The sequence below is a fragment of the Electrophorus electricus genome, unplaced genomic scaffold (genome assembly GCF_041902795.1).
Source record: "Electrophorus electricus isolate QZ-2024a unplaced genomic scaffold, ASM4190279v1 Scaffold27, whole genome shotgun sequence".
Taxonomy (NCBI): domain Eukaryota; kingdom Metazoa; phylum Chordata; class Actinopteri; order Gymnotiformes; family Gymnotidae; genus Electrophorus; species Electrophorus electricus.
Window position 1 is genome coordinate 3,651,672 of NW_027658550.1, and position 26,978 is coordinate 3,678,649.

The 26,978-nt window shown below is 39.5% G+C and overlaps 1 protein-coding gene and 1 pseudogene across 1 annotated transcript; one reads left to right on the forward strand and one right to left on the reverse strand.

Annotated features, from left to right (window-relative positions):
* Positions 1–563: 563 nt before the first annotated feature.
* LOC145655536 (cytochrome P450 2K1-like) lies at positions 564–1,863 on the forward strand (annotated as a pseudogene).
* A 15,183-nt stretch (positions 1,864–17,046) lies between these two features.
* LOC145655537 (TOG array regulator of axonemal microtubules protein 1-like) lies at positions 17,047–26,462 on the reverse strand. Its single transcript, XM_081709057.1, has 14 exons — positions 25,369–26,462; positions 24,787–24,850; positions 23,300–23,431; positions 22,715–23,049; positions 22,164–22,272; positions 21,712–21,882; positions 21,404–21,616; positions 19,828–19,945; positions 19,504–19,609; positions 18,967–19,202; positions 18,426–18,584; positions 17,973–18,099; positions 17,390–17,502; positions 17,047–17,194 (listed from the first exon to the last, which is right to left on the reverse strand). Exons 1-14 carry the CDS (start codon positions 26,401–26,403, stop codon positions 17,047–17,049), a joined length of 3,066 nt encoding a protein of 1,021 aa, XP_081565183.1. The 5' UTR covers positions 26,404–26,462.
* Positions 26,463–26,978: the final 516 nt, after the last annotated feature.

Genomic DNA, 26,978 nt, shown 5'->3' on the forward strand with positions numbered 1-26,978 from the left:
CAAACATGTGCAAGAATGCAAAGCACAAATAGGCCAATTGTTCATTCTGTACCACCAGTGACAAAACTTTGGAAATCACAAATATAAATTACTTTTCACTGGCTGTTTGGTTGAATAACCCCTTTTTGTGTCCCCCTGAAACAACACTTTCATTGTGTTGTGACTGGATTTGTAGCATTTCTGAAGTTGCATGTGTTTTTTGAATTTGCACTGCATTTCTGAAATGTAGCATATGTTGTCATTTTGAATAAAATGTTTTTGGAATTTGTATAACATTCATGAATTTGCATTGCATTTCTGAAATGTAGCACATGTGTTTTGATGAATGTGTTTAATGTAGTTGCAGCATGTTGGGTCTTCCTGGCCACCATACAAATGAACATGGATGAAACAATGGCTTAAGTTGGCAAGCATAAATGGAACCTTATGATTTTAAGCTTCTTTATAGGTTTTAGCACAGCAAAACTGGTTCCTTAAAAATATAAATAAAATGGGACTTCTTAAGAAAACCTTTTCATGCTTGTTGAATTGGTTCACTGTTAGGCCAGCTGATTAGGCTTGGTATGGAAAAAGCCAGTGGTTTGATGGTTTTCAAACATCTCTCTATATGATCCCTGGTATTACTCAGTTGTACTCTGATGGAAGAAAGTGGTCTCTTATGTTGGCTGACTAATTGATCCCTTCTGATTATTGGTTAGGAGGCTGGAAAAAAGAACTCATTGTTCCATGCACAGAATCTCCTTCAAACTGTTTCCAACCTGTTTGCTGCTGGTACTGAGACAACCAGCACAACGCTCCACTGGGGCATTCTGCTTAATGGCCAAGTACCCCCACATACAAGGTAAGAATTCCAACTGCAATGTGAATATCCAGTGTCCAAGACATTTCTCCAATGAGGAAGACAAAGAGGTGCTTGATGGTGTTTGAGGGTTTACCATGGTTGCTTCTTGTATTTGTTTATATTGTAATATTGAAAGAGTTGATTGCTTTTGTCTTCTTAAAAACACGAGACAATATCTTCTGTTGTGCTCCAGATCAGGTACAACAGGAGATTGACAGGGTGGTTGGAGGCCGCCAGCCAGTGCTGGATGACCACAAGAACCTGCCTTACACAGATGCAGTCATCCATGAGACACAGAGACTGGCAGACATAGTACCCATGAGTCTCCCTCACACCACTACCTGTGATATTAACTTCCAAGGCTTCTTCATCAAGAAGGTCAGGCTGTTAGATTAACTGAGAAGAGTCTAAAAGCAATACAACAAAAGCATGCATAGGATAAAATTATTAAATGTACGTAGGAGACTGAGAGCTGAAACTGGCTGGTTTATAAATATAACAAAGACATGACAAAATGGCTGCGTAAATTTAAATTTTGCACTGTTGTCATACCAGAGAAAGCTGTCACTAGCTTCCTGCTTAAGCTAAAACTGTGATTCTTTGCAGGGAACCTGTGTATTTGCTCTTTTGACATCCGTGTTGAAGGATGAGAATGAGTGGGAGAGCCCTTACACTTTTAATCCAGGACACTTCCTCGATGAGTAGGGACACTTCATTAAGAGAGATGCCTTCATGCCCTTCTGTGGAGGTGCACTGAAATCATTTTCTGTCATTGATCTGGTGCTCCAGATTTCATGTTGTACTTTAAATGTCTGTCTGTGTGTCTGTTAAGGGCGTAGGGTGTGTCTGGGAGAGAGTCTGGCCAGGATGGAGCTGTTCCTCTTCTTCGCCACTCTTCTGCAGCACTTTCGTTTCACTCCTCCACCTGGCGTGTCTGAGGAACAGTTGGACCTCATGCCAGCTGTGGGCTTCACGTTGACCCCTCTCCCCATAAGCTCAGCGCAGTAAACTACTTGGCATAATCCATTCACTTTTAACATGTAAGGGAAGTATTTACATTCAAGGTTGGAATAATATTGGCAAAATACTATTTAAAAATTCACAGGCACTGGTGCAACCTGGATTTCAAAGTTCATCACACGTGACCAACACATTCACATGTAACTCACTTATCTGCCCCAACACTTGGCACCTAAAATTAAACCCTCATCATTCATATTGCTGAGTAACATTCAGTTTTATAATAAATGTATGATTTCTTATATGTGAATGAACCTTAATAATTTACAGTAAATATTAACAGTGCTTTTAGTTTTTCATGCCAAGTCAAGTTCATAGTCATCCCTCAGTATAATTCGTATATACATTATTACAAATGTTTCATCTGACAGTAGTGTGACACATATGAACAACATGGGAAGTCTGCCTCTGTTTTGCCATAATCTTCAAATAAAGTCTAATATTTCTACTGCACAAGGTATGATGCATTTCACTGTAAACACTCTCATCATCTGGAAACATTTGATAGAAATTGTTGCATCTTGTCCTCCCTAAGATGATCAAGTTTTTTGTTAGTGGATTGAAATAGTAGCAATGTATGTTTTAAATTTGTCAAAATACCTTTAACCAGGGCACCATGCTAAATGTAGGGAAATATGTTAATTATAATTGAAGTGTAATTACTTTAAAAAAAGCTTTATATTAATTCAGTCTCACTCAGGTTATGGTTAGTCAGAGTCCTAATCACGTATGCAGGGATTATAAAAATGAAAGTGAATCCTGCATTATATGGTAAATTAAATGTTAATAAACATATATAGTAAATAAACAGGGCTTGAGTATATGGAACCAACTAAAATGAAGCTATAGGTATAGTAATTGTTGTAGAAAAACCACAAATAACATTTGCAGATGCTTCTATCCAAAGCAACTTACAATTATGACTGAGTACAACTTGAGCAACTGAAGGTTAAGGGTCTTGCTCAGGGGCCCATCAGTGGCAACCTGGCAGCAGTGGTGCTTGAAACCACAATCTTCTGATTACAAGTCAACTACCTTAACCACCAAGCTACCACAAAACTAGAAAGAGAAAAAAAAATTGATTAACAACTAAATAGAGCCAAAAGGGAAATGCCATGGATTTTGGAACACTAAACTGGGACTCCTGAAAGGGAAGTGTGTCCTAAATAATCATTGAACTAGACTGGATTTGCCTAAATGTCATTCTGTGGTCAGGTAGTATGATAACACACAGCGAACTGGCATCAAAGTAGACCATGCTGACCCCGTTACCTGTTTGTTGAGTTGAGTTCAGGATCAGGTCACAGTTCACCCTTGAACTGGATCATTTTAGGAGCTCTATGAGAGCTCACTCACTCATAATCCCAAGATTTTCAATAGCACTGCGATGACACATTGTATATGTTGTTGGGGTTAGGTTTTGAGAATGTAAAATGACTTCCCCACTGCTGTCCATCAGATGGCATGGTTGAATAGCAAGGTCAAAGGCACTTGTTAAGCATTGCCACTGGTTTTGGAGTTTCTCATTTTAGACTCAACCGGAATCGATTTTGTGTTAGGGTATCTCGAGTCAGAATTTAAGGGCTGGGGTCGCTCATCACATGATTTCAGGGTGGCTTTTAGGTTTGCCTGTCGGGTAGGTGAGCAGAAAGTTCCCAATCCTCCCTACTCTCATTTGGCAAGCTAGAAGGTGGAACAGGTGTGGGGTTGTGTGTAAGTGAAGGAATGTAGAGCCGAACGAAGAGCCTTTCTAAAGAACATACATAAAGTGCAAGAGAGAAAATGTTTTATTTACATTTTCATTTTAGCAAAGTTGGAGCTTGATTCACACTCCACACCCACTACGGTTGCAGGGAAGACCCATCGTGCTGCAAATACATAAAGCACATTCATCAAAATGACAACACTTGCGATACATTTCACAAACGCAATGCAAATACATAAAGCACATTCATCAAAATGACAACACAACCCGGTGCAAATTCAGAAAACACATGCAACTTCAAAAATGCTTCAAATCCATTCCCAACACAACAGAAGTGCTGTTTCCAGAGGACACAGAGGCGATTGGACTTCAATGAGACCAGCGGGAAGCAACAACAACCAAGTGAAAAGTACGTTTTTAGGTTACCATGGTTTTATCATGGCTGGCTATTCGTGCTATACATTCTAGCGTATTTATTTATGCTAGGTTGTACATATCGCAGCCTTACAAACGCTGATATAAATCCCATTTAACACAATTCAGGTTCTGTCTAAATACCTGCCTACTATTTTACAGAATAGTATTCAATCTAAAGAGATGCTGCATAATACAACTCTGGTTTCTGGATAAATACCTACAATTAAGAGTGTTTTGTATGTATCTATAAGCATTACACTTCAGATAAGATAAGAACAAGATAGTTGGCCAGCATAACCAATGACCAAACTGGTTGCCCAGTATAATCAGATTGAGATTTGACCAGTATGACCCAACTGCTCAATCATACTGGTTGAATAGCTTGGTCAAGTTGTTTATGCTGCTGGACCTGCTGTCCAGTTGGAAATTGTGGCTAAACCATCAAACCTGAAACAAAACGTAGCTTTTGCTAGTCTACCAGTTTAATCAGATGATTTAATAGCATAAAGTACATCTATTGCCTGGATGTCCAGCTTTTCAACTATCTTGACCATCATTGACCAGATTAGATCATCTGACACCAGAAAATTATCTAGATTTTGTAGCTAGGGCTGTAGCATGCCTATTACGGAGGTCCACAGTTTATCATAGATATATACAGATCTATTCTAACAGTGCAAAAGTAATGATAGAAAAGTAATAACAATTTAGGTATTTAAAAAAAACCATTAGAACTCATGAAACAGAATGTCCCCACAATCTGCACATCCTAAAGGCATCACCTGTTCATTGCAGCATGTTTGGTCAGCGCACTCTCATATTAAATGCTACATACACTTACAGAGCATTATATTTCCATTTTCTTCTGTTTTCAGCTCATATTGTTTTGTCCTTTCTGTTGTTTCAGATACTAGAGTATACTACTTGCTCAAAGACTAAAGCTAACAGTATGTGTGTGAAAAATAGGTGGTGTTGAGGTAACTAAAAGAATGTTTACAGGAAAAGAGGCTTAACTAAACTTTAATTTTACTAAATCTAGGCCTATATTCTTAAAGCTTCTCAAAGCATGAGTGCTAACCTAAGGTGATATTTTTGTCTCATCTACAACACTGACAAACAAATCCTAGATAAGCATTGAGAAGCTTTATGTACATGCACCCCAATTAAAGCATATTTAAATGCTTATTGTAAAATTATTAATGAAAATTGTGACAACATTTAAGGCTCCAGGTCGTAAGAGGAAATGTGATAAAAACCACAAATCAAGTGGAATGGTGGAAATGAAGTCAGACAGCGACAAACCAAAACAGTTCAATGATATACAGTGTATTGTACAATAGACAGTATGATATTTATATATATATATATATATATATATATATATATATATATATATATATATATATATATATATATATATATATAAGAGACAGTGTAACACTGGATTATAACGTCAGGAGTGACACAGGCCAAAATAACTCACTAAACCTAAACAGACAAAAGAAAAATACACATACAACTACACTACGTGGAAAACACAGAGCAAACCCACCCCCCAAACAAAATGGCAGTCACTTCCTACTTACCAGTGAAACACAACAAAGGGAACAAAGTGGAACATATACAAATACACAACGGCAAAAACAAACTGCTAGTGCAAAGTCAACATGGGAAGCAAAGTCATACACTAAGCCAACCATCAACACTGCTAACAAACAACTCAAGAGAACATCTCTCTCTTCCTCTAGCTTCTTCCCTCTTTTATTTCTCCTCAGGGTGGGCAGAGTCTTGTCTCCTGATTTTCTGCAAACATGAAACTCTGTAATGGAATCTAGAAGTGGATCTAGAATGGAACACACACACACACACACACACACACACACACACACACACACACACACACACACACATTTACATTTACGGCATTTAGCAGACGCTCTTATCCAGAGCAACTTACAAAAGTGCTTTGTCATTTACTCATAGAATATATCCAAGTACAGTACAGTAGTTTAGAATCAGACATACCAATGAACTAGAATACTGTAGAATACAGGGATGAATGCTAATAACTAGAAGTACAAAATACATAAGGTCTATCTTAAACAATGATAAGTGCTATAAACAATAAGTGCTAGAGTTTGTTAAACAACATAAACAATACCCTACAAAAAGTATTAATTTAGTCAGTCAATATGGGAGCAGTGTCAGTTGTCCTTTAAATATTCTGCAAATAGATGGGTCTTCAGTCTGCATTTGAAGACTGCAAGGGACTCTGCTGTCCGGACAGGAAGTGGGAGTTCATGCCACCATCTTGGAGCCAAGACAGAAAATAGTCTCGATGCTTGTCATCCATGAGACCTGAAGCAAGGTATTTCAAGCCGAGCCGTACTTGAGGTTCGAATTACTCGAGGTATAGATTGGGCTTTGACCATTGACCTCATGTATGAAGGGGCTGGTCGATTTTTGGCTTTGTAGGCAAGCATCAAGGTTTTAAATCTGATGCGTGCAGCTACAGGAAGCCAGTGAAGAAAGCGCAGCAGTGGCGTAATGTGTGAACTTCGGAAGATTGAAGACCAGTCGTGCTGCTGCATTCTGGACAACTTGTAGAGCTTTGATGGCTCTTAGAGGAAGACCAGCAAGTAGCAAGTTGCAGTAGTCTGGCTTTGAGATCACAAGAGACTGCACAAGCACCTGGGTAGCTTCCTGTGAGAGAAAGGGTCGAATCCATCATATGTTACAAAGGAGGAATCTCCAAGACCGGGTTAGATTAGAAACGAGTTCAAAACGACAACTGGTTGTCCAAAGTTACGCCCAGGCTACAGGCAGCTTCGAATGGTGATACTAGGGAGTTCTCAAAGAAAACAGTGAGGTCATGGTAAGGGTTGGGAGTACCTGGGATGAACAGAAGCTCGGTTTTACTGGGGTTGAGCTTCAAGTGGTGGGCTATCATCCATGACGCAAAGAAGGGGGCCTAATACTGAGCCTTGTGGAACACCAGTGGAGAGTCTACATGGTTTGGATGTGGATCCTCTCCATGTCACCTGTGCCGGTTTGTAGCCAGACTGGTTGGGATCATGCAGCTGGTTCTGGGTGAAAAAAAGAATTGATTATAAACTGCTTTAAAGGGCTTTTGAGAGAAAAGAGAGAAGTGATACCAGTCTGTAGTTGGTAACACTGAAGCTGTCAAGTGTGGCCTTCTTGAGGATTGGTACCACCCTGGCGGTTTTGAATGCAGTAGGCACGCATCCAGAAGATAAGGAGTTGTTGATGATGAAAGAGATGAAAGGAAGCAGATCTCTTGCGATTGTCTGGAACAGAGGATCCAGCAGACATGTAGTCAGATTGCAGGAAGTGAGGAGTTGAAGAATTTAATCTGAGGAAAGAGGAGAAAAATAGGTCAGAGAGTTGGATGTTGGGGAATATATGTTGGTTGGAAGAGTGGGCACAGAGGAAAAGGACTGGCGGATTGCTGCAACCTTCTCCTCAAAGAAGGTGATAAAATCCTCCAGAGTAAGAGTAAGAGGAAGGAGGGGGAGGGGGAGGATTAAGGAGAGAAGAAAAAATAGTGAAGAGCTTGCGTGGATCAGATGCTGATGATTTGAAATTCTCTCTGTAGTAGGATGACTTTGCAGATGTTACTTCCAGTGAGAACTTGGAAAGGAGAGACTTGTATGAGCTGAGGTCTGAATCTACGTGAGATTTCCTCCACCGCCTCTCTGCAGTCCTTCGTTCTCTCCTGTGGCAGCGAAGTTTTTCTGTTAGCCAGCGGGCAGGTGGGGAGGACTTAGCAAGTCTAGAGGAGAGAGGGCACAGAAGATTCATTAACGAGGAGAGTGTAGAAATGAAAGAATTTGTAACTGTATCCAAAGAGAGAGAAGACAGAGAGTCAGGGTGAGGAAGGGTGGACAAAACAGTAGAAGTAAGGGAAGAGGGAGTTATGGAGTGCAGATTGTGATGGAGGAAGGAGGAACATGTTGGAGAGGACAGGATGGAAAGAGAAGGAAGGGAGAGAGAGAAGGATAGAAAGTGATGGTCCGAGAGGTGGAGGGGGGTGACTGATGTCCGATGTTGTGGTGGTACAGGTGAAGATCAGGTCCAGAACATTGGCCGCTTTGTGGGTCGGAGGAGAGTGGTTGAGGGTGAGGTCAAATGCTGTCAACAGTGGAAGCTTGTCTTATGGATACACACACACACACACACACACACACACACCAAACGAACACAGGACACAACAATTGAAAAAAATATGCTTTTTTCTCTTATGGTTAGTGTTTTTCAGTAATACTCACACGAATGCTTTATTGTCCAAGACAGGAGAGTTTATGCTCTCCTGTCAGTCAAGAAATGCAAAGTAAACATTCACTGAGCCTCCTAAAGCTAGGTTGCCTTCATATTACTGGGCTTTCCAGAAAAAAGATTGATTAATACTTTGGTTCCACAGCCAATATAATTTATATATATAAAGTAGAAAGCATATGTAGATTTTTCATATGCGCTTTTACTTTGTTTAAAAAAGAAGGACGATAGGTTAAAAAGATAAAATATTGTGCAGTAACCATAACTCTATTAACACGGTCACTCAGGGTTAACACAGTTCGCCACACAGGGGCGACGTCTGCGTTGAAATACCTTTAAATATAATTGACTTGAATATCAGTTGTCCTTCACTCTGGCAATGGTCATTTTCATGTGTCTTACTTGTCCGTTTTATGCTTATTCATATCCCCCAAAAGTCTGTTTAGACAAGCGGTACGTTTAAGCTCTTTCGTATCTTTACGCACCGCATGTCTTGTCTTAAACTGGTTGTTTTTCCACAGCCAATAGTTTGACGCTTTATCGTGGACGTTGAGCCAAAGCCATCATTTAGGGCCAGCCGACGTTTATCTGTCTAAAACGGTATCTGGAGAGAGAGTCTAGCTAACTGGAATATGTCCACTCTTTTGAAGAAAAATCATGGACAACAAGAAGATGGAAACAGATGGCGGAAAAGAAATCATATCTGCTTATATACACGCAGTGTCCCCGATAAAAAAAAAAAATGTCAACGTGAAACAACAAGTAGTTAAATGCAATAATTCAGATGGGCAGAGATGAACACCACCACTGGAGAAACATGAGGGTCGTGGCTGACAGAAACTCCACCAGTTAAATTAATAAAAACAACAAAAGTATTAAGTAAGTACCGATATTAAATCACTGTTAGAAATGTAACTGTTCGGGCAACCAATGGAGCGCAATGAGTTTCCTAGTTGTACCTGGTTTTGTGATCGCTAATGGCGAACGTTTTCTGCTAGCTAGCTATTTCTATTAGCTCGCTAGTTAGCTCTATATTGGCTAGCAAAAGTCAATCTATACCATCAAACCTGTACGTTTAAGCAACACCACATAAGTAGCCATCTATATCACTATAAATGGCACCTTTCCAAAGAATGAAACAAAGTAGCTAATTAATCTTCGCTATCTTGTTAATAGCGACATAATTGTATGGAAATGCAGAGTTTCAGTAGCTAGTTGGCGCTATAGCTTGCTAGCTACGAAGCCGCCGTCTTAGGATGTCAAACCCAGACTTGCTAGTGGGTTGCTTTTTCCAGAGCACCATGTCACAAGGCCAAAATGATGATAACCAAGTGGCTCGGTGAACAAAACATTGACATTTTTGGTCCATGGCCAGGAAACTCCCCAGATCTTAGTCCCATTGAGAACCTGTGGTCTCTCCTCAAAAGTGCAGGGGACATGTAGAGTATGTCAACAGTACAATCCCAAACCTGCAATTAAGGTGGCACCCGGTAAGTATCCGTTGTCATTAACACCAGGGGAAGAGATAGTAATTGACTACACAGACATGGTGGACTCAGCACAGGGGTACACGTACGTGGCCAAAATCTGTGCACAGACAAAATTAAATTTGGTTGACGCCTTCCCTTTGGCATTAATGCAAATGAGATGTTCAGTAAATGCAACAACTGGTTTTACCCCTTTTGAATTGCAGACAGGTCGAGGACTTCCAGGACCCCAGGGACCCTTAACAATAAATGAGAAAACAAAGACATCTCACACACACATCATACTTTAATGAATTGCAAAGTATCGTTTCAGCTTTCTCCACGCAGGAGGGGGACCGGACAGGGAGCAGACAAACCCAGACGATACCCGTTAGGGACTGGGTGCTGCTGAGAGTCATCAAGAGAAAATGGAGTGAGCCGAGGTGGACAGGTCCATTCCAGGTGACAGAAAGAACCAGCCACGCCGTACGCCTGAAGGGTAAAGGGGAAACGTGGTTTCATCTGAGCCAGTGCGCCGCCGCAGAGTCACCGCAGAGGAGTCTGCAAGAGACAGCGAGGGACCTTGCTGAAACATCACCTAACTCATGAGTGTCATTTTACTGGTAGCTTTAGGGGTCCACCTTAAGACTCAGGTGTCCATTACATGGTATAGTAAACTATGGTTAGAAAAGCATGTTTAAATGACGGTGGGAGTGATTTATCACACTGTAACCTGACTTAACCTACACATGTATTCCCACCTTTGTGTTCCTCAGCATCCATTCATATTTCAAATAAAAATGATGACACCCCTCTATGGGTTCATAATATTTCTTTATAGCAATTCATCAAAAGCTAATATCAGTTCCACATATCACAACAGAAAACAGATCTCCAAACAAATCTTGGTGTAAACTACCATATGAAAATTTACTGGGTCCCTTTGCTTTCGTGTCTACCTACACTTGATACAGCATGATTAGGATCTCAGAGAGCGTTACAGTTAGTAATGGAACTACAGGAGCCACAGGAAGTATGCTATTATTGGAGTGAGAGAGAGGGCAGGAGAGAGAGAGAGAATGTGAAAGAGAAATGGGACAGCACAGGACGCTTGCAGTCTGGAGAGATGGGAACAGAAACTAGCCAAAGGAAAAAATATGTAATAATACTTTTGGCATAGCAGGAATCACACTCTGATATGCCACTGGAAAAAAGATTTTTAAAAGGCATTAAAAGGGATAAAAGGCTCTTGGATATGATACATGGACTATACATCATACATTTTGCACATCTCTTATTATGTATGTGTCTGTATAAGAAAAGATGATTAAAAGACTAAATGAATAAAAAAGATGATTAAATACAGGCTGAGTTTGTAATAATAACAATGCTTGCTAGGATTAGCAATACAAAGACAAATAATCTGGAGAAATGCAAACATTCTAGGGAAACTGGACCAATAAGAATATGGACCTCATTAATCTGGATGGAGTAAAAATAACCACGTCTATCGCTAATCACAAAATGGAATGCATTATTCCATACTGATTATAAATGTGCATTTAACCTTCATTTTGCTGTCCAGGAAGCCATCTGAACCTTGACAACCTGCATATGGAATATGCATTAAGATTATGAAAAAAAAAAGACTTAAATAGCCTGAGGAATGGGTGAATATAGGTCCTTGAGTGGTCCAAACACAGTTTTGAGAAAGGAAAGCATGTTGCTGGAAACCATTTCTGGCATAATAATAATAAAAAAAAACAATCATTTTAATGAAGAGGGAAATTGCATTTGTTCCAGGGTATGTGCTGTCTGTACTCTCTGGACAACTGAAGAGCAACTGACAAAAACATTCTCTTCCCAGCTGCTGCATCCATGTATAAAATATTAAGGCCAGCAGACTTAAAATGACATGTTTCTCAATATGGACATGTGTAAAAGAGCTGTAATAAAAGAACTGCATCTTTCATCGAATTTTGCTGTGGTATATTCTGTTCAATTAGAAGGATTTAGTTAAACCACTCTGGTTTTTTTGTCCCCTGCCACCAACATCCCTTGCTGTGGGGGAGTGGCTGGTGTGGAGAAGCATGACGAAGCATTGTTTACTTTGAATCGTGTCCAGAGTTACACATCACTTCACCCAGCATATTTTTTTAAATTGCAAAAAATTGTAGGGGGAATTGTGATGTTCATGGTAACGTAGAGTGTGCTTCACACTGCATATTAGAAAATTACTGCACCTTTTTTTGTCCTGTATCATATGACTTGCTATGTGGGGTGTGTGTGTGTGTGTGTGTGTGTGTGTGTGTGTGTGTGTGTGTGTGTGTGTGAGTGAGTGAGTGAGTGTGTGAGTGAGTGAGTGTGTGAGAGAGAGATTTATCATAGTCTGGCTCCACATGAATAAGTACATAAAGGCTAAATTACTGTGCTGGAAAATGGAATCAGTCCACCAACATTTTAATTGCTTTAATATAGAAGACAATATGAACATCAAAAAATTCTGATTATTTGAGTGCTTTGTATCCTCAGAAATAATTGCACATAAAGCACAGTTTAATCAGTCTAGTGGTTAACAAATCTTGCTACCAAATGATGCCAAGTTACCTCTTACTTTTATTCACTTTAAATGTGGCCTGGTACAAAAGAGGGTAAGAGATTGTGAAGTTGAACTGACCTGAGAATGGTTATCTCTGTTCTAGCTGTACTCTGCTGTGATCACCTTTTCTTTCCAGAGGTCAGTTAGCTGAATGAAGCTTGGTTTGAATGAATTTCATTGGGCAACTGTGCTTATGACTGCAAGGAGCACTGTAGGGCATCCCAGGTGACAAATATCTGGAAATCAGCAGTGAATAATGAAATGCTTAGGTAAGACTGGTCATCACTGCAAAGAACACCAGACATGGCATGAAATGTCTTCCAAATTTGGATCTACTGACAAATTGGTTTCTTAGCTGCAATATTCAGAATTTCTTCTTGCTTTCTGGGCTTAAGGAGGATGCAGTGGCCACTGTTTGTCATCCATTTCCAAATGCTTTTTGGGACTATGCACTAGTATGAAAGCATGCATTAAAGCTTGAATGTATGATTTCCTCAACCTGGGCTTTCTTGAAAGCTATAACAATGAATGATGCAACATTGCACAGCCAGTGCTATGGCTTCTCCTGTTTCCAAGGCAACAGCTTACAATGCACATGGTGGTCATGCACCACCTTACATGAGTCCTAAAAATAAAAGCACTACAAAAGGCTGCAGACCCCCAGTGTAGCCTTGCGTCTGCTGTGCTCATTAAAGTCTATGAAACCTTGTTTGATCAGGACCAATAGTAATTTTTCATCAGCTTACACTAATGGTCTTTGTAATGATGAGCGTTAATGATTAGAGGGGGTATCTCCCTCAATTATAGAGTGGATGAACTCTTGTTATGCAATTGATTAATTGACAGAGGTGCTGCAAGTTCAGGAGCCTCTCAGTTGGAAAGGTGTAGGAAATACTGCAGTCAGCAAGGTATCAGCAAGCACTTAGAGTGCCAGAGAGTCTAAGAATAGAAGCTGTTTTTTTCTTGGCCTTCTGTTTTTCAGTGTGGCAGCATCGCTGAAAGGTCAAGATGTTGTTTTAGCACACAGAACCACCTTTGAGTAACACAAGACAAAGAATGTGTCTTTTCTGAGAAGCGTGTAAAGAGACAGCAATCACTTGCTAAAGCCTGCCCAAAAAACAATAGCATCGATCAGGGCTCTGCTCTGCTTCAGACAGGACTAGGGGAAAATGCTCTGACAGATGTGGTGATCATAGAGGGGAGACAATTGCATAACTATAAAGCAGTTAATGGATTGAATATTTAAATTACTGCTTTCATGTGCAAGTGGGTCCACCCAAAGTAGCTGATTAAAGCTTTTGGTGGACCTACGGTCTTTCCATTGTCTCTGCATAGCCATGAAAGCCACTAACCATTCACATTATATAAAATGATTCTTGGGAAGTTGAAGGTTCTGGGTGGTTGTATTTCTACAAGCCTTATTAAGTGTCACTATAAAATATCACAGGAGAAATGCTGATGAAATGCCAGGATCAGATTTAGCCTTGGCCTAAATGAACCAATCTTGTCATGGCATATTTGTTGTCATGTTGTGGCAAATCTTGGCCTAAATGTGTCTGCTAAACATTAAGGCTATATATCCAAAATCTGGGCAAGCAGCCAGATCTCTCTACATCTCTCTCTTGCGATCTCTCTCTCATACAAAACACATGTACACATGCATTCTATCACTGGCTGTTTCATAAACCCCCAGACAGTTTCTATCCTCTTACAGGTCAATTCGGAAGCATCTCCAGCAGAATATCAAGAAAGAGGTTGAATGAGACTCCAGGTACACTCTGTCACTTCCAGCGCAATCACATATTTTTTATGACTTTGGAATGTGTGTTGCGGTCATTTTTAGACATCTTTTATTGTGCAAAAATGGAAGGGTTGGCACAATGAAATTGGAGTTCCATGTAAATGGTTGTGTGTATTATTGTGAAAATTAAGTAAATGTAACAAGAACAAGACAGACCAAAACTCAGCTCAACATTAAAATCCAATGATATTGTTTATTATAGAACAGTTAGTTCTTTGATTAGACGATAGAGATTTCATGAGTGCTGATATAGAGTATAATGGTACTCTGCTTTACAAGTGCATTTTATTAACCCTTAATTACAATTGTTATCTATCTTAGATTGTAACATTTGCTGTTATCTCATCAGAGTCACGTCATCAAATGATTTGTCAAAAGACTCATATTTTTCTGTTTGCACAATAAATGGGAACATGCAGATAAATGTACATTATAAAAGTAGCCGGCCTGTGGTAACATAAACCTCCACAAAGTAGCAACCTATGGGAAAATGTTTGTGTTGTTTGGTGACAGTTCAGTACCAGTCCATTTGCGGAGCTATTTGTGTTGACAGAACCAAATAAATTAGTAAATAAACAAACAAATCATAACATATTGTAGATTATTAGTGTTAACTAATAAATGGCACTTGTGGAACTGTTGTATAAAAGCAATATCACATGTGATATTGTTTGATTTAATCTCTGGCAGAACTGGCAGAACAATAAAGGCTAAGTAAAACAATCCACACCCACCTCTTGTAACTTCTAACAAAACTCAGCCTCTTCCCAGTGAGTGACTAAAATGACAATGCAGGGATTTCCAGGATTACAAGGCTTATCAGGGGAGCAAATCAAATACTATAGGCACAACTATATAACATAATCTACCACAGGCACCACCCCTCATCGTATGGATACTGTATAGCAGAATATGGATATGATTATAAGTGTTAATAGAAGTGCCATATGGTAGACTCAGAAGATCCTAATTATTCATCACACTCTCCAGTATATATTTCACTTTTCCCAGTCCTTTTACACAGGGATTCAACTTGACTTATAATTGTGCGTTGCACATGCTTTTCATACATGTGCCCAAAAAGGTAACACCTTGTGTTTCTGTTTGTCAGGGCTCCTTTATCACATAAAACCAGGTTGCGCTGGGTTATCTTATTTCAGCCAATGGGCTGCGTGCTGCTAAGGCTTTTTCATGAGATTAAAGGCACTAATGCTTCAGATTGCAGTCATAATTCACAGAGGCCCTTGCGGTTGTGAGTTACAGCTCAACAGAAGTCACTGTGCCACTTTTGCCAGTTACTGAGCCCTTTTGGAAGTGTATGCTGGAGGTTTCTTGCTTCTTGGGGAGGTTACTGTTTCTTTGTTCTGAGCATGATGTCAAGACAACATTATCTTATCCATTGTACAACTTTCAAGTTCTAAAATGTCAGATTGACCCCTTTTTTGTTTCAGTTCATGACAGATATCAGCTGTAAGCATTTATAAACATAGGCAATTTCCTGAGATAGTGAAAAATAAAAATAGAAAAATAGATAGACTGTTTGTAAATGAGAATGTCCTAAAATCTAATCTGAGCTCCCCAGAGTATGAGCAATAATTCTTTTCAAATAGCATTTTGTTTCAGTTCATTCCTTTTAAGAATGAAAGTCTGTGCATTCAGGTAGTGGAAATCAGGGGTAAAATCAGTGGCAGTTTGATCTGCAGTGATAGAGGTGCCTCAATGATCTACAGTGATCATCTTCACACATTTTCAAACAGAAGAATGTGTAGCTGCAGTAGTCTTGACAGTTTGCCAGTTACACTCTGATGTGAATTGACAATGTTTAGGGACAGCTGCCATCATCCACATTTTTAGAATGAATTCTCTTGTTTAGCAAGGGAATTTTGTTGAAGAAATTTTGTACCACAATGATGTGATTATTTTTTATTGAAAGGAACACAGAAATAAATGTCACACTGGAGTAGTGTGTATAAAGCAAAATAATTTATCAGTCATTGCACAGCTTATACTGTGGGTGTCAATACATATAAGGACCTAAAGGTTAAGGCTGAATCTAAGGATATTGTGCTGGGTGGCGTGTCAAAGAAAAGGGTTACACAAGGGAGTATGCCATACTAACAATGACCAATTTTCTATATGATCTAACAGGAATATATATATAAGAAGTGAAAATAAGAATCAGTAACTACAACAGATAGCACCCTTTTACAAAATATTTTTCATATCACAGAAAGGAACTACTAGATTGTATCTCATAAAATTAATACATTTTGGATATATAAATTAAATTTGTTGTATAATCATGTTGTGATTATCCTGTTCCATGTATTTAATTTTTTTAATTAATTCCAGTATTTAATTTTTTACCATACTGATGTCATGACCAAAATAGACTTCTATATCATTAATTTTTTAAACAATAAACCATAAAACATCACATGAAGCGTGTTATTCTTGAAAACATTTACATTTTTTTATTCCAGTTAAAGAAAAAATACTTGGTCAGTTCAGTGCATGGCCCAGCTGACAGCCAAATGTATACACAACATCTTAGCAAAGTCTGCACAGGCTCAACTCCATTATCCTTGTTGATAATATGGCTACAACCATATTTACTTGCTAAACTCCACCTGTCCTCCAGCACTAATGCACCTCAAATGACAGCAGCTTGTGGGCATCATAACTCTAAGCATAACTCATAACACATCAAACAGAATTGGCAAAGCACTTCTCAGCATCTCTGCAGACAGCAAGTGTTGAATATATCAGATTGGCTTCCTAGAGTGCTGCTGAGGTCATTCTGTTCTGATTCTGAGTTCAGCTTCATGCCATAAGTCAGTGACCCCTTGTGTGCTCACAGTCTGTTTAAATAGCACCTTGGCAATAAGTGTCACAGAACGCTCATCTCCCGCGAGTCATGTGGTTTGGCCCGCCACGTACAGTTGGGAGGATCCCACACCTGGACCTTGTCCTGTCTGTGTATTTAAGCTGTTTGATGTACTTGGTCTTGTCTGCAATGCTGTGGACCTGTGCTTTGCTGGCATCTTTGCTGAACACACACAACAAGAGAGAAAATGTAAGGATTGGTTTATTGTAATAAAAAGAAATTTAATGTGGTTACAATAAATTTAAAACAACAACAACAACAACAATAACAACAACATAATCACCATCAAAAAGTAGAAAGATTAAAGCAGTTTCAATAGGAACTCATGTTTTTTGCTTTGATTGTTTAAAAATTCACCTGCTGACAATCTGAGGTTGACGGTTTATAGAGGAGGCATACCTCATTCCACCGCAAGGGATATAGCGCCTGCCTCGAGCTGAAGGGGTATCCTGAGGCTTCTCACCCGGGACCTAAATCCACATCAGCATCACTGGGTGATGACTCTCCAGATAATGAAGACCAAATGTTCTTTCATACTTTGTTTCTAACTACTGGGTCTGGGACTGCACTGTGCAATATCTATACCTTACTGTAAATACAATATTTGAACTATTATAATGGGAGATCACAAACTATTTACTAGGAGACAACTGTATTGCCTCATCTTTTTGTACACTGACATCTTTAATATATGATTTTGGCTTAATATATTTGCTGTATATACATACTGCTGTGTACAATGTGTGGTGCCTTGCACTGCTCTGTACTTTAGTATTTGTTTAAAACATTTGTCTACCTTGTCAGCTCTGAGGTGGGTTTCACTAATACTGTGAATAAGTTTAGTGAATAAGCTTTGTTTAGTCAGTAAGCTTACAGCATAGTGGCTGAATGGAATTAAAAATCCTAATCATATATACAAATATATGTGCTGAATTGTCACCTTGGATTTCAGAGTGAGGACAGTGGCCCTGATGGTGGGCAGGTCTTTGGTAGGGATGTACTTTTCCACCATCTTATCAAAGTCGTGATGAGACGAAAGGAACAGTAGCATGCGGCGACCAAAGTACCTGAGACAAATAACAGCCCCGTTCCCATGAGAGAACCATGAGGGAGGAACTTAAGGGTGACTCACAGCACACCAACAAATTGTACCAGTCTACTACATTTACTACAATTAAGCAGAGTCCAATATTTATTAGTATATTTATTTTACCAGGACACAATTCCAGTTGCCAAGACACTCTGTGTCTAAAAAACTTCTATTACTCTACAATTTAGCTGCATTTGCTGACTTCAGAGTGTCATAGTTGGGAGACTAAAAGAATAAACCAAAAGATTACTATCTGGGCATGTGAAAAGCTTTGATAGTTTTCCATCTGATCCTGGTACCAACCTGGTTTCTTGGGAAGAGTCTTGCGCCAATTTGGAGACTGCAGGTAGAATTCGATTAGTCACACCTTTTGTCCCAGACAATAAGCGGTCAGCGCCAATCTTTTCTATCAAAGTAGCCAAATGCTGAGAAGTGCACTTTCTTACTGCAGCATTCAAATGACTTTTGAGGAGAACACAAACGAGAAAAGAGAAGGAAATATTTAAAGGCACTCAAAAAAGTATGACATAATAACAAATATGTAGTAATCTAGTCAATGTATACAGTGCAATGTTTAACTCTTTCATCTTTAAAGTAACTTAATACACTTATCTATGAACTAAAGGCATAATCAAATTATCCTATTCTATTTGATGGCTTTAAAAAAAATCTTTAAGAGGATAAATCAACAAAAATACTGTCCAATGCCAAAAAACATTTCGAAACACCAAAGGATAAGTGAAAATAATAGCAAACAGCAGCCAAAGCGCTCTCATTTGTTGGCCTCTTGACTGCTGCAGCTAGATGAAAGCTATAGCTGAAAGCTAACTGCAAGTTAACTGACCCGAGTCCTCCAGCGAGAAGAGCGTTCATGCTTCGGGTGGGGGTGCAGTTCTGCACCATGCAGTCCAGGGCTGTGTCCACATCCTGCCTAATAAAAGCATTGGACTCTCCTGCTTTGTGGAGGAGGACCTTGGCTGTAGCTTCCACCTCCTGGTCCATACTTTTCTGCAGGCCAGAGTACAACTCTCCCAAGGTCACCACCGCCACGCGTGACACTCCAGAGCGTAGGTTCTGAACCTGGGGGAAGGAAGACATTCCAGCTTGTGTTATGCCAAGAAATGGCTTCATCACTCATTATTACAGTTAGATATGGCATCTAAAATGCCCTTAGATGAAAATTATTTTTATAATAATTTCAAGCATTATACTAACTTTACTGAAAGATCTGTGTAGTTTTTGGCAGCAATGTCTCAATAACATAGGCTGATGGTGTATGACAAAAAATTTAATGGTATTATAGGTTAATTTTAGGAATCAGACAGATTCACAGGAAGTTACAAGGAGTCAGACGCAATAGTGAGCAGATATAGTCACTTACCTCTTGATTAAGAACAAGGCAGACATCATGAAGCCTACTACTAAGCACATCAGAGTGATACCGTGCTAAACTACGCATGAGTATCAGGCCATCAATCTTCTTCTCCCTGTATGAAAATATTGGACAAACACAAACTGTAAAAGTAGGTTATCATAACTGAAAAAAGATTATGAAAGAGGGGACAAAAGGAAAAAAGTGATAGTGATAAAATCACTTTACTAATTTCTAAGCATATGTATCATATATGCAGAAAATCATAAATTACTAAACTGTTTTACTTGACCCTAGCCAAATGCGTCATAATTTTACAGGTATGAGATTTACCAGTCATCAGAGCTAAGCAGTCTGAAGCTCTGAGTGACAGCAAGGTCCGGTTTAGAGAACGGCCGCAAAGCCAGCTGCTCATGGGGATTCTTCCTGGGGGTTCCTGGTGTGAGTTCATCTAAAGAGGAATACTGCACCACAAACAAACTGACTACTTATTTTAGGGCTACCAGTTCAACTTTGTTTCAAATCAACTTGACTGCAAAACATAACATTATTCAAGATGGCCAACTACATTTAATGGCCTTGCACAGTATTTTTTCTCCTTACTCAAAATGTTGTATTAGCTGGAAGTATGTGATTATCTTCATACTTCTGCTTCAGTTCAGTAGTTATTGGGCATTGTAGAGTGCATAAAACAACCTCTAATTGTTTTATTTTTTCTATACCGCCTAACTTCTATTTAGGACTTACACTTTATGTGGTGTTATCTTTGATGTCACAGATAACACTAATTGACTATAGGGAATCATAAGCTATGTAATATTGCATATACATGAACTGTGAAATCAACTGACCCTACTACACTTCAATCACTGCACATAGCTCTTTTCAAGGAACAGAGATGACATGTACATACAAATGCTCAGTTTTTGTATACAAACGGGAAAAGGGTTACTCTACATTTTATTCCAGAAAACAAGACCAAATCAAGGTTGCTCAAATTTCTTTCTGGGGTCTAAGTGACACCCAATACAAGAGTTTGTAGCAAGCATTTTACTGTGAAATAATTTGCAAACTGAGCTCAATACAGCTCTAGATTTGCCTGCCGACTATAACTGAAACACAACACCTTTCCCCACACTTACTGGAGGTAATATTGATAAGTTAGTAAGTCTTTGATATTAATTAACAGCCATTGTTTTCATTCGACACTTTATTCAATACCGTAGCAAGTAATGGAAAATATAACAAAACGTTAGTACATGCAAACGTTTGCTAATTTTGTGCAATTTGGGTCAACAAATGTATTTTTTATAACGTTATGATACACCAACACTATTTGAAATTGCCACCAGTCTCTGCCTGTCCCATGTTTAGCTCTCTCCATGCGTAGTCAAAGCCTGTTAGCTAGACCTGATTAACCAGCCGAATATACGCTAGTTAGCTAACGTTCCTTAATAGCTTTAATGTAAACATGATCAATATGTAATAAATGCACAGATGATATTGCTATAAATGTATTCTTAAAATACGAACTGTGGTGTCCTCTAATTGATTAGTCTATTTAAACACAGCAAGGATTCTGCTGTTGACCAAAATCCCTAATAGCTTTTCACACAGAGGCTGTCAATGAATCCTCTGAGGTCCACGCCCAAACAGCAGAATGGTAAAAGGACAACACTCTTTTTAATGTCGTTTTATGGTTTAAAAAAATGATAGTAGGAAGGTGACTGGAATATTTAACATTCTTTGGAATATATATGGTTGGGTTTTTTTTTGTTTTTTTGCATTTTTAAACAAACAACTGTGCAGGGCCTTTAAAACACAATTGTGTGATACAGCGTTTAGAGCAAATCTATTTACTCAAGAGCAGTGACCATGCATGAAGCGCAGAATAACAGGTGACACTCACCAGAGCAGTTTGAAAGGGGTGGACATGCTCTGTTCAGACTGGGGGCTTGTTGGCGTCGTGGCAGCATGCGTCTGGAAGGAGCCGTGGGAGGGCTGGGATGAATGAAACTTTTGACCAGGCTTCTGGGTGCGTGTGTGCTGTTGGGGCTCGAGGGCAAATCATCCAGGAGTTCAGCCTTCGTGGATGCTAGAACACTACCGTTGCGCTGCAAATCTGATGGGAAGGAGATTAACAGGCTATGGTGACTACAGAGCTTCCATGAGTCTCAGTAAGCACGAGGAGGAGCATTCATTGAGGTCAACCGTTACCTTTCAGAGATGCCGTGTCGTCTGAGCCCACGTCAAATGCCATGTGTCTAAAGTTCTGCTTCAATCGTTGCATGTTCTGCCACTCCCCCTGTATAGGCGGAACTTCTTGCTGCTCCAGACGATGTTGATGCATCTTAACCCTTGCAAACCTAAACGGCTTTACCCTCTCCAACAAATACACATACATGAATAACCACATAGCATCTCTATTCAAGACTGTCAATCAGAACCTGGAGGACCGGACTGAAATTATGCAACGTAGGAGTCAATTTGCATTAAAATCTTATCAAATCGTTATTTTATCAAAATTTTACTGTCAAACTGGCAACAAAGTCATTCCATATCAACAGCACATTCAAAAACCACTGCTGAAGTTAGGAAAGATTAAAGTAAAGGGAATCAATAAATATTAGCAGATTGTTCAATAAAACAAAATAAACATTGTCTCACCGCTGCTTTTTCTGGCTCAGTGCTTTCTTCCGAATCCATATGGCCAGCTGAAACAGCATGGCCATACACCCCAATCAGTGGCTCCCTGGGGGGTTTGCTTACCAACTCCTCCTGTTCTGGGGACAGAGTCACTCCAGGGTAGCAGGGAGCACCAGTGAAGCCAAAAACTCCTGTCATGGTGGTAAAAAAGTGTCAGTTTAAGGCAAAGCCACATCAACCTCTGTGTACTTCACATATGGAGAAACACACCAGTCAAAAGTGAAGGCAGCTGCATTACAATCACAGTAAACAGTTTACATTTTCATCCTGTAATTGGCATCCTTGTTACCAACTATCAAGTTCTTACTCAAAATGTGATTAGATATCACAAAGATATAACAAAGAATAACTGAAAGCAAGACATCCATTCCAGATTAAGTAGAGCTCATGTAAATGTGTGACCCAACAATGATTCAGTTTCTTTTTTTTTTTTAAATTGAATCCTGAAATCTTACATTTCAATACAATTTGATATTTCAGTATGATTCATTTTTAATTCTGACACTGCTAAATACTGAAGAGCCAAAAATGCTTTGGCAGTTTCCCACTGAACAAAGACACATTTTCTAAGCAATGTAGCTATGCCCTCACCTGTTTTATCCCCCCATGAGCTGGGGTCCCTGTGACGAGGGATCGTATCTCGCTTGTTGGGCCATGTATTGGACATGGACAGTGAGGAGTTTGCATGGCATCTACGAGGCAGGGTGGGAGTCAGCTGCACTCCCGGAAGAGTGGCCAGAGGGTAGGAGGGCAGCAGAAAAGACCCGGGGGGGGGTGGATTGGAAGGAACTGAAAAGGTGCGCTCTACACTGGGGTTACCAGACAGCAAGCGGTTGGCTTTGGGCAAACCTGTATGGAAAAGAGCATCTATTCTCAAGAGAATCTTCCATGACTATTCATTTGGCAGCAAATAATGTTCAGTAGCTCCTTTCATTTGACACTCAGTGAGTGAAGTTTATGGTCAAGTGATGCCTTGATTCCAATTATTCTATTTAGCAATATTTTACAACAAAACAAATCTATTGCAAAAATTATGCAAATGTGCTATTTTCTACATTTTGTATATATAAATAAAGTAAAATCAACATCAACAAGTCACCTCTGTCAGAATCACTGAGATTAGCTGCTTTTAAAATATCTGGGTCCGCACCAAGGCTACCGCTTCGACAAAGTCTACCCACTGTCTCTCTTTTCCATCCTGGAGCATCGGGCTGGAAAGGCTCTACTGAATCTGGAGAATGAAACAGAAACAGGAAACTTGAGGACAATTTGAAGCATCAGCTCAGCATATGTAACTAATAGGCACACATCAGACTACAAATGCATACCAAAAAACAACTAAGCGGTAAACAAAAAGTGAGCAATAGCAATTTAGATTTTATAACTAAAGACTTTAACATAATTTTAAGAAAACTTAATCATATGGTTACATTGTTTACAGGAGACCTCTGTAGGCTCTTCTTGGATTTGAACAGTGCAGGTGGGATCTTTTATCAACAGACTGCAATAAAAGATTCAAGTCTAGTCTTGCCTGCAGTCTTATAATGTCAATGCCAACTAAAATAGGACTTGGTAAAAATCACAAATTCCTTACATCACACAGACCGCTGCAGCACACCAGAGCTCAACACTGGCCTTGTTTCACCCAGCATATTAAAGAAGCCATGTTATATAGATGATTGCGTTTGCAGCCATCTAGATGTGGTATCAGAAGCCAGCAAAGCAACATGACAATGTTTTGTTTGTTTGTTGGGGCGGGTTAAAATAATGACAAAGTGACAACTATAATCAATATACATGTATAGCCAGTATTATACTAAGCTTCTATATCAATGGTAGGAAGCATTATCATCCTAGGCTAAACAAAACTGCCCAACAAATAATGTGTTTCACCGTAAACCCACCCTGCATGTGGGTGGTCATGGTGCCCACTCTAGTGTGCTCTACTCAGTCATCTACAAACATATCACTGCTAAAATTAGTACTGGAGCATGAAATACACTCAAATTCAGACTTCCTCTAGTGTTTCTAATAAATACTACTCCCATGTTTCATAATCCACACACTGCTACATTGTGTTAATGCTTCGGTGTGGATTTTAGGATATTTTTCATGATGCCAAATTTTTTTTCCATAAAGTACAGGAATATTGAAAAGTACTGAAGAACGCCCATATTAATAGCAGCAGTCCGAATACTGATAGAAACCCACTTCAATGTATTCCATGTACTCATACACATTTAAAACTTAACAATGAGTTAACATTTTCATTTCATGTCTTGACCTACATGTTACAAGTCTGGGTGGCATGTTCAAGGACAAATGTCCAGATAAATTAACACACACACACACACGCACGCACGCGCACGCACACACACACACACACACTAATTAGCTAGATAATTAGCTGCTAATTTAAGGTGTGAAAATGAAAGCATGAGTAAAGGCAGAAACAGTAAAAGACACAAGAGACATGGGAATACAAATCAACATGTATTTATAGGTTGTATGTTGAAAACCTAGTAAGAAAATAGGACAAATCTAAAATAGAGGACACAAAGAGAAAACAAAGAGACATTTACTTACCAGAGTTTGTGCCACAGTTTTTCTGATTCAGCCTCAAGGAGGTAGTGAGATCTTCCACACTAAACTAAAGCAGCAACAACAAAAAACAGTCCCTTATTACTGAACATTTATAAGTAAGCATGTAGCAAACCATGATATTCCTTTTTTTAAATAGACATCTGTTCTGTTGTAGCTCAGTACACAATGCTTTCTTAACAAAAATGTACAGGACATTGTGCAATTTTATGCAACTAAATTACAATGAAAATAGTACTGAAACAGTTCAACATGAAAAATAATGGGGGTCATGTTATAAAAATGAAGTGACTCAAAACTTACACATTAGGCAAAACAGTTCAGGTCTGCAGAAGGGCAGTAATGTAAGAAGTAATGTTGATGGAAATTGGAATATGGAATAGAAAACTTGTAGCCTAACACAAATAAATAAGATTCACAGCTACATAAAGGAAAAAAAAGGTAAAGTAGCTTGTTGAGTTTGGAGCTGCATTCAAAATAGTACATTCTCTCATTTTTAACCTTATTTTTCCTTTTTTGTAATTCTGTGTGTGCATGTAAAATTAACTTCATGAGGTAATCACCCACCTTATCAGATAACTTTGCATTTGATGCACTGCAAGGCTGCTTGTTTACTAAACATGGGAGGAAAGACCTCTCCCAGGGTAGCTTGTTTTTCGCCTTCCTAGCGCTAACTACTCTCTTGTGTGACTGGAGGCCATCTGTAAGAGAACCAAAGCTGCCGTAGCCACTCAGTCGATCCGAATCTGGTTCTGTGTGGTGGCTCTGTGCACTGTTAACTTTCCCTCCATTAATAACCCAGTTCAGGTCAGCTCCAGAGCCAAACTGAGGTATTCGCCGTTGACCAGGCTTGGGGATGACCAGTGCGTATTCCACCATACCATCTGCAGACAATCGGGGGAGAATATGTCTGGCTCTTCGTGCCTGTACTGCAGCCATAAGTCCCTCCACATCTCCAGTGAAGTCCAACCTGTCAATGGCCTTCATGAGTAGCTGTTTTTTTCCTGTGTCAAGACAGCAGTCAAAAACAGCAAAGAGCTCCAGAGCAGCATGTCGGACCCTCTTTTTATTGTCTGCAAGATAAGGAGCCACTACAGAACACAGATTAGGGATATTGAAGTCTTTTCTGGGGTGTGTGAGCATAGCAGCTGTGATGATGTTGATGACATCTTCTCTGACTCTGGAATTTTTGTGCCTTAGCTGTCCTATTACAAGTTCCAAAACTTTCTGTGGACCTACAATCCTCATGAGGTGACGAAAAATATTCATGTACTCATTCCGGGGAACAGTCCGTGCGTCCCCCAAAGTTTTGAGGGCCACACATACAATCTGTTTATAATGTCTGTCCACGGCGTAGTCCAGGTTTTGAACCAGGAGGCTGATAACCTGTAAAGTGCCATACAAGACTTTGAAGTTTGTATCATCCAGAAGTCTACGTAAAAAATTGATGAATTCCACAATACTGTCAGAGGAAACGGTTTTCAAGTCCAGCTCTGAAATAATGTTCTTCAGCTCTTCTACCCCATTTGTTCGGCTCTGGTAGTTCTCGTGATCAAGGAGTTGTTCGTGTAACTCCGGCGATATTAGCGCATAAATCATCATTGATCAGACTCATTGATCCAATCACTGATTTGGAAAAGCAATATAGCCAGTTGGCTAGCTAGCGCACTTCAGCAGCGTGTTGGATAGGTGCTATATCACCAAGTCAGTTTGTCAGGAGCTCAACTTGGAAAGAATCCGTTAGCTAACTAGCTAAGCTAGTTAACCTAGGTTAGCAATCGCAATCGCAGTAACGCTACAGTTCAAGCAACACTGTCCAGTATTGTTGACAATTAGGATATTTACAAAGACTGTGTTCTCCAACAAGAATAAAAAGCACTTTCCTCTTTTGAATTCCAGTACGATCTTGAAAGTTGGGTATATGTAAACACATAGACTTGCTCGGAATTTTCTTCTCAGACCATCGTTCATCACAGTTCATCGTCTGGAATCAAAAAAACACTATGTCAAAAAACAACTGCTTCCATGGTGACGCGAGTTCTCGTAACCGCGAAGATTCGACCTCGCGCGTGAAAATATGGGAATTGTGACCAAATATGCTTGACCGTATTGGACCATAAATTATGTTCATTCAAATGGCCTATAACGATACAACAACTCTTCTTATGTGTAGCTGT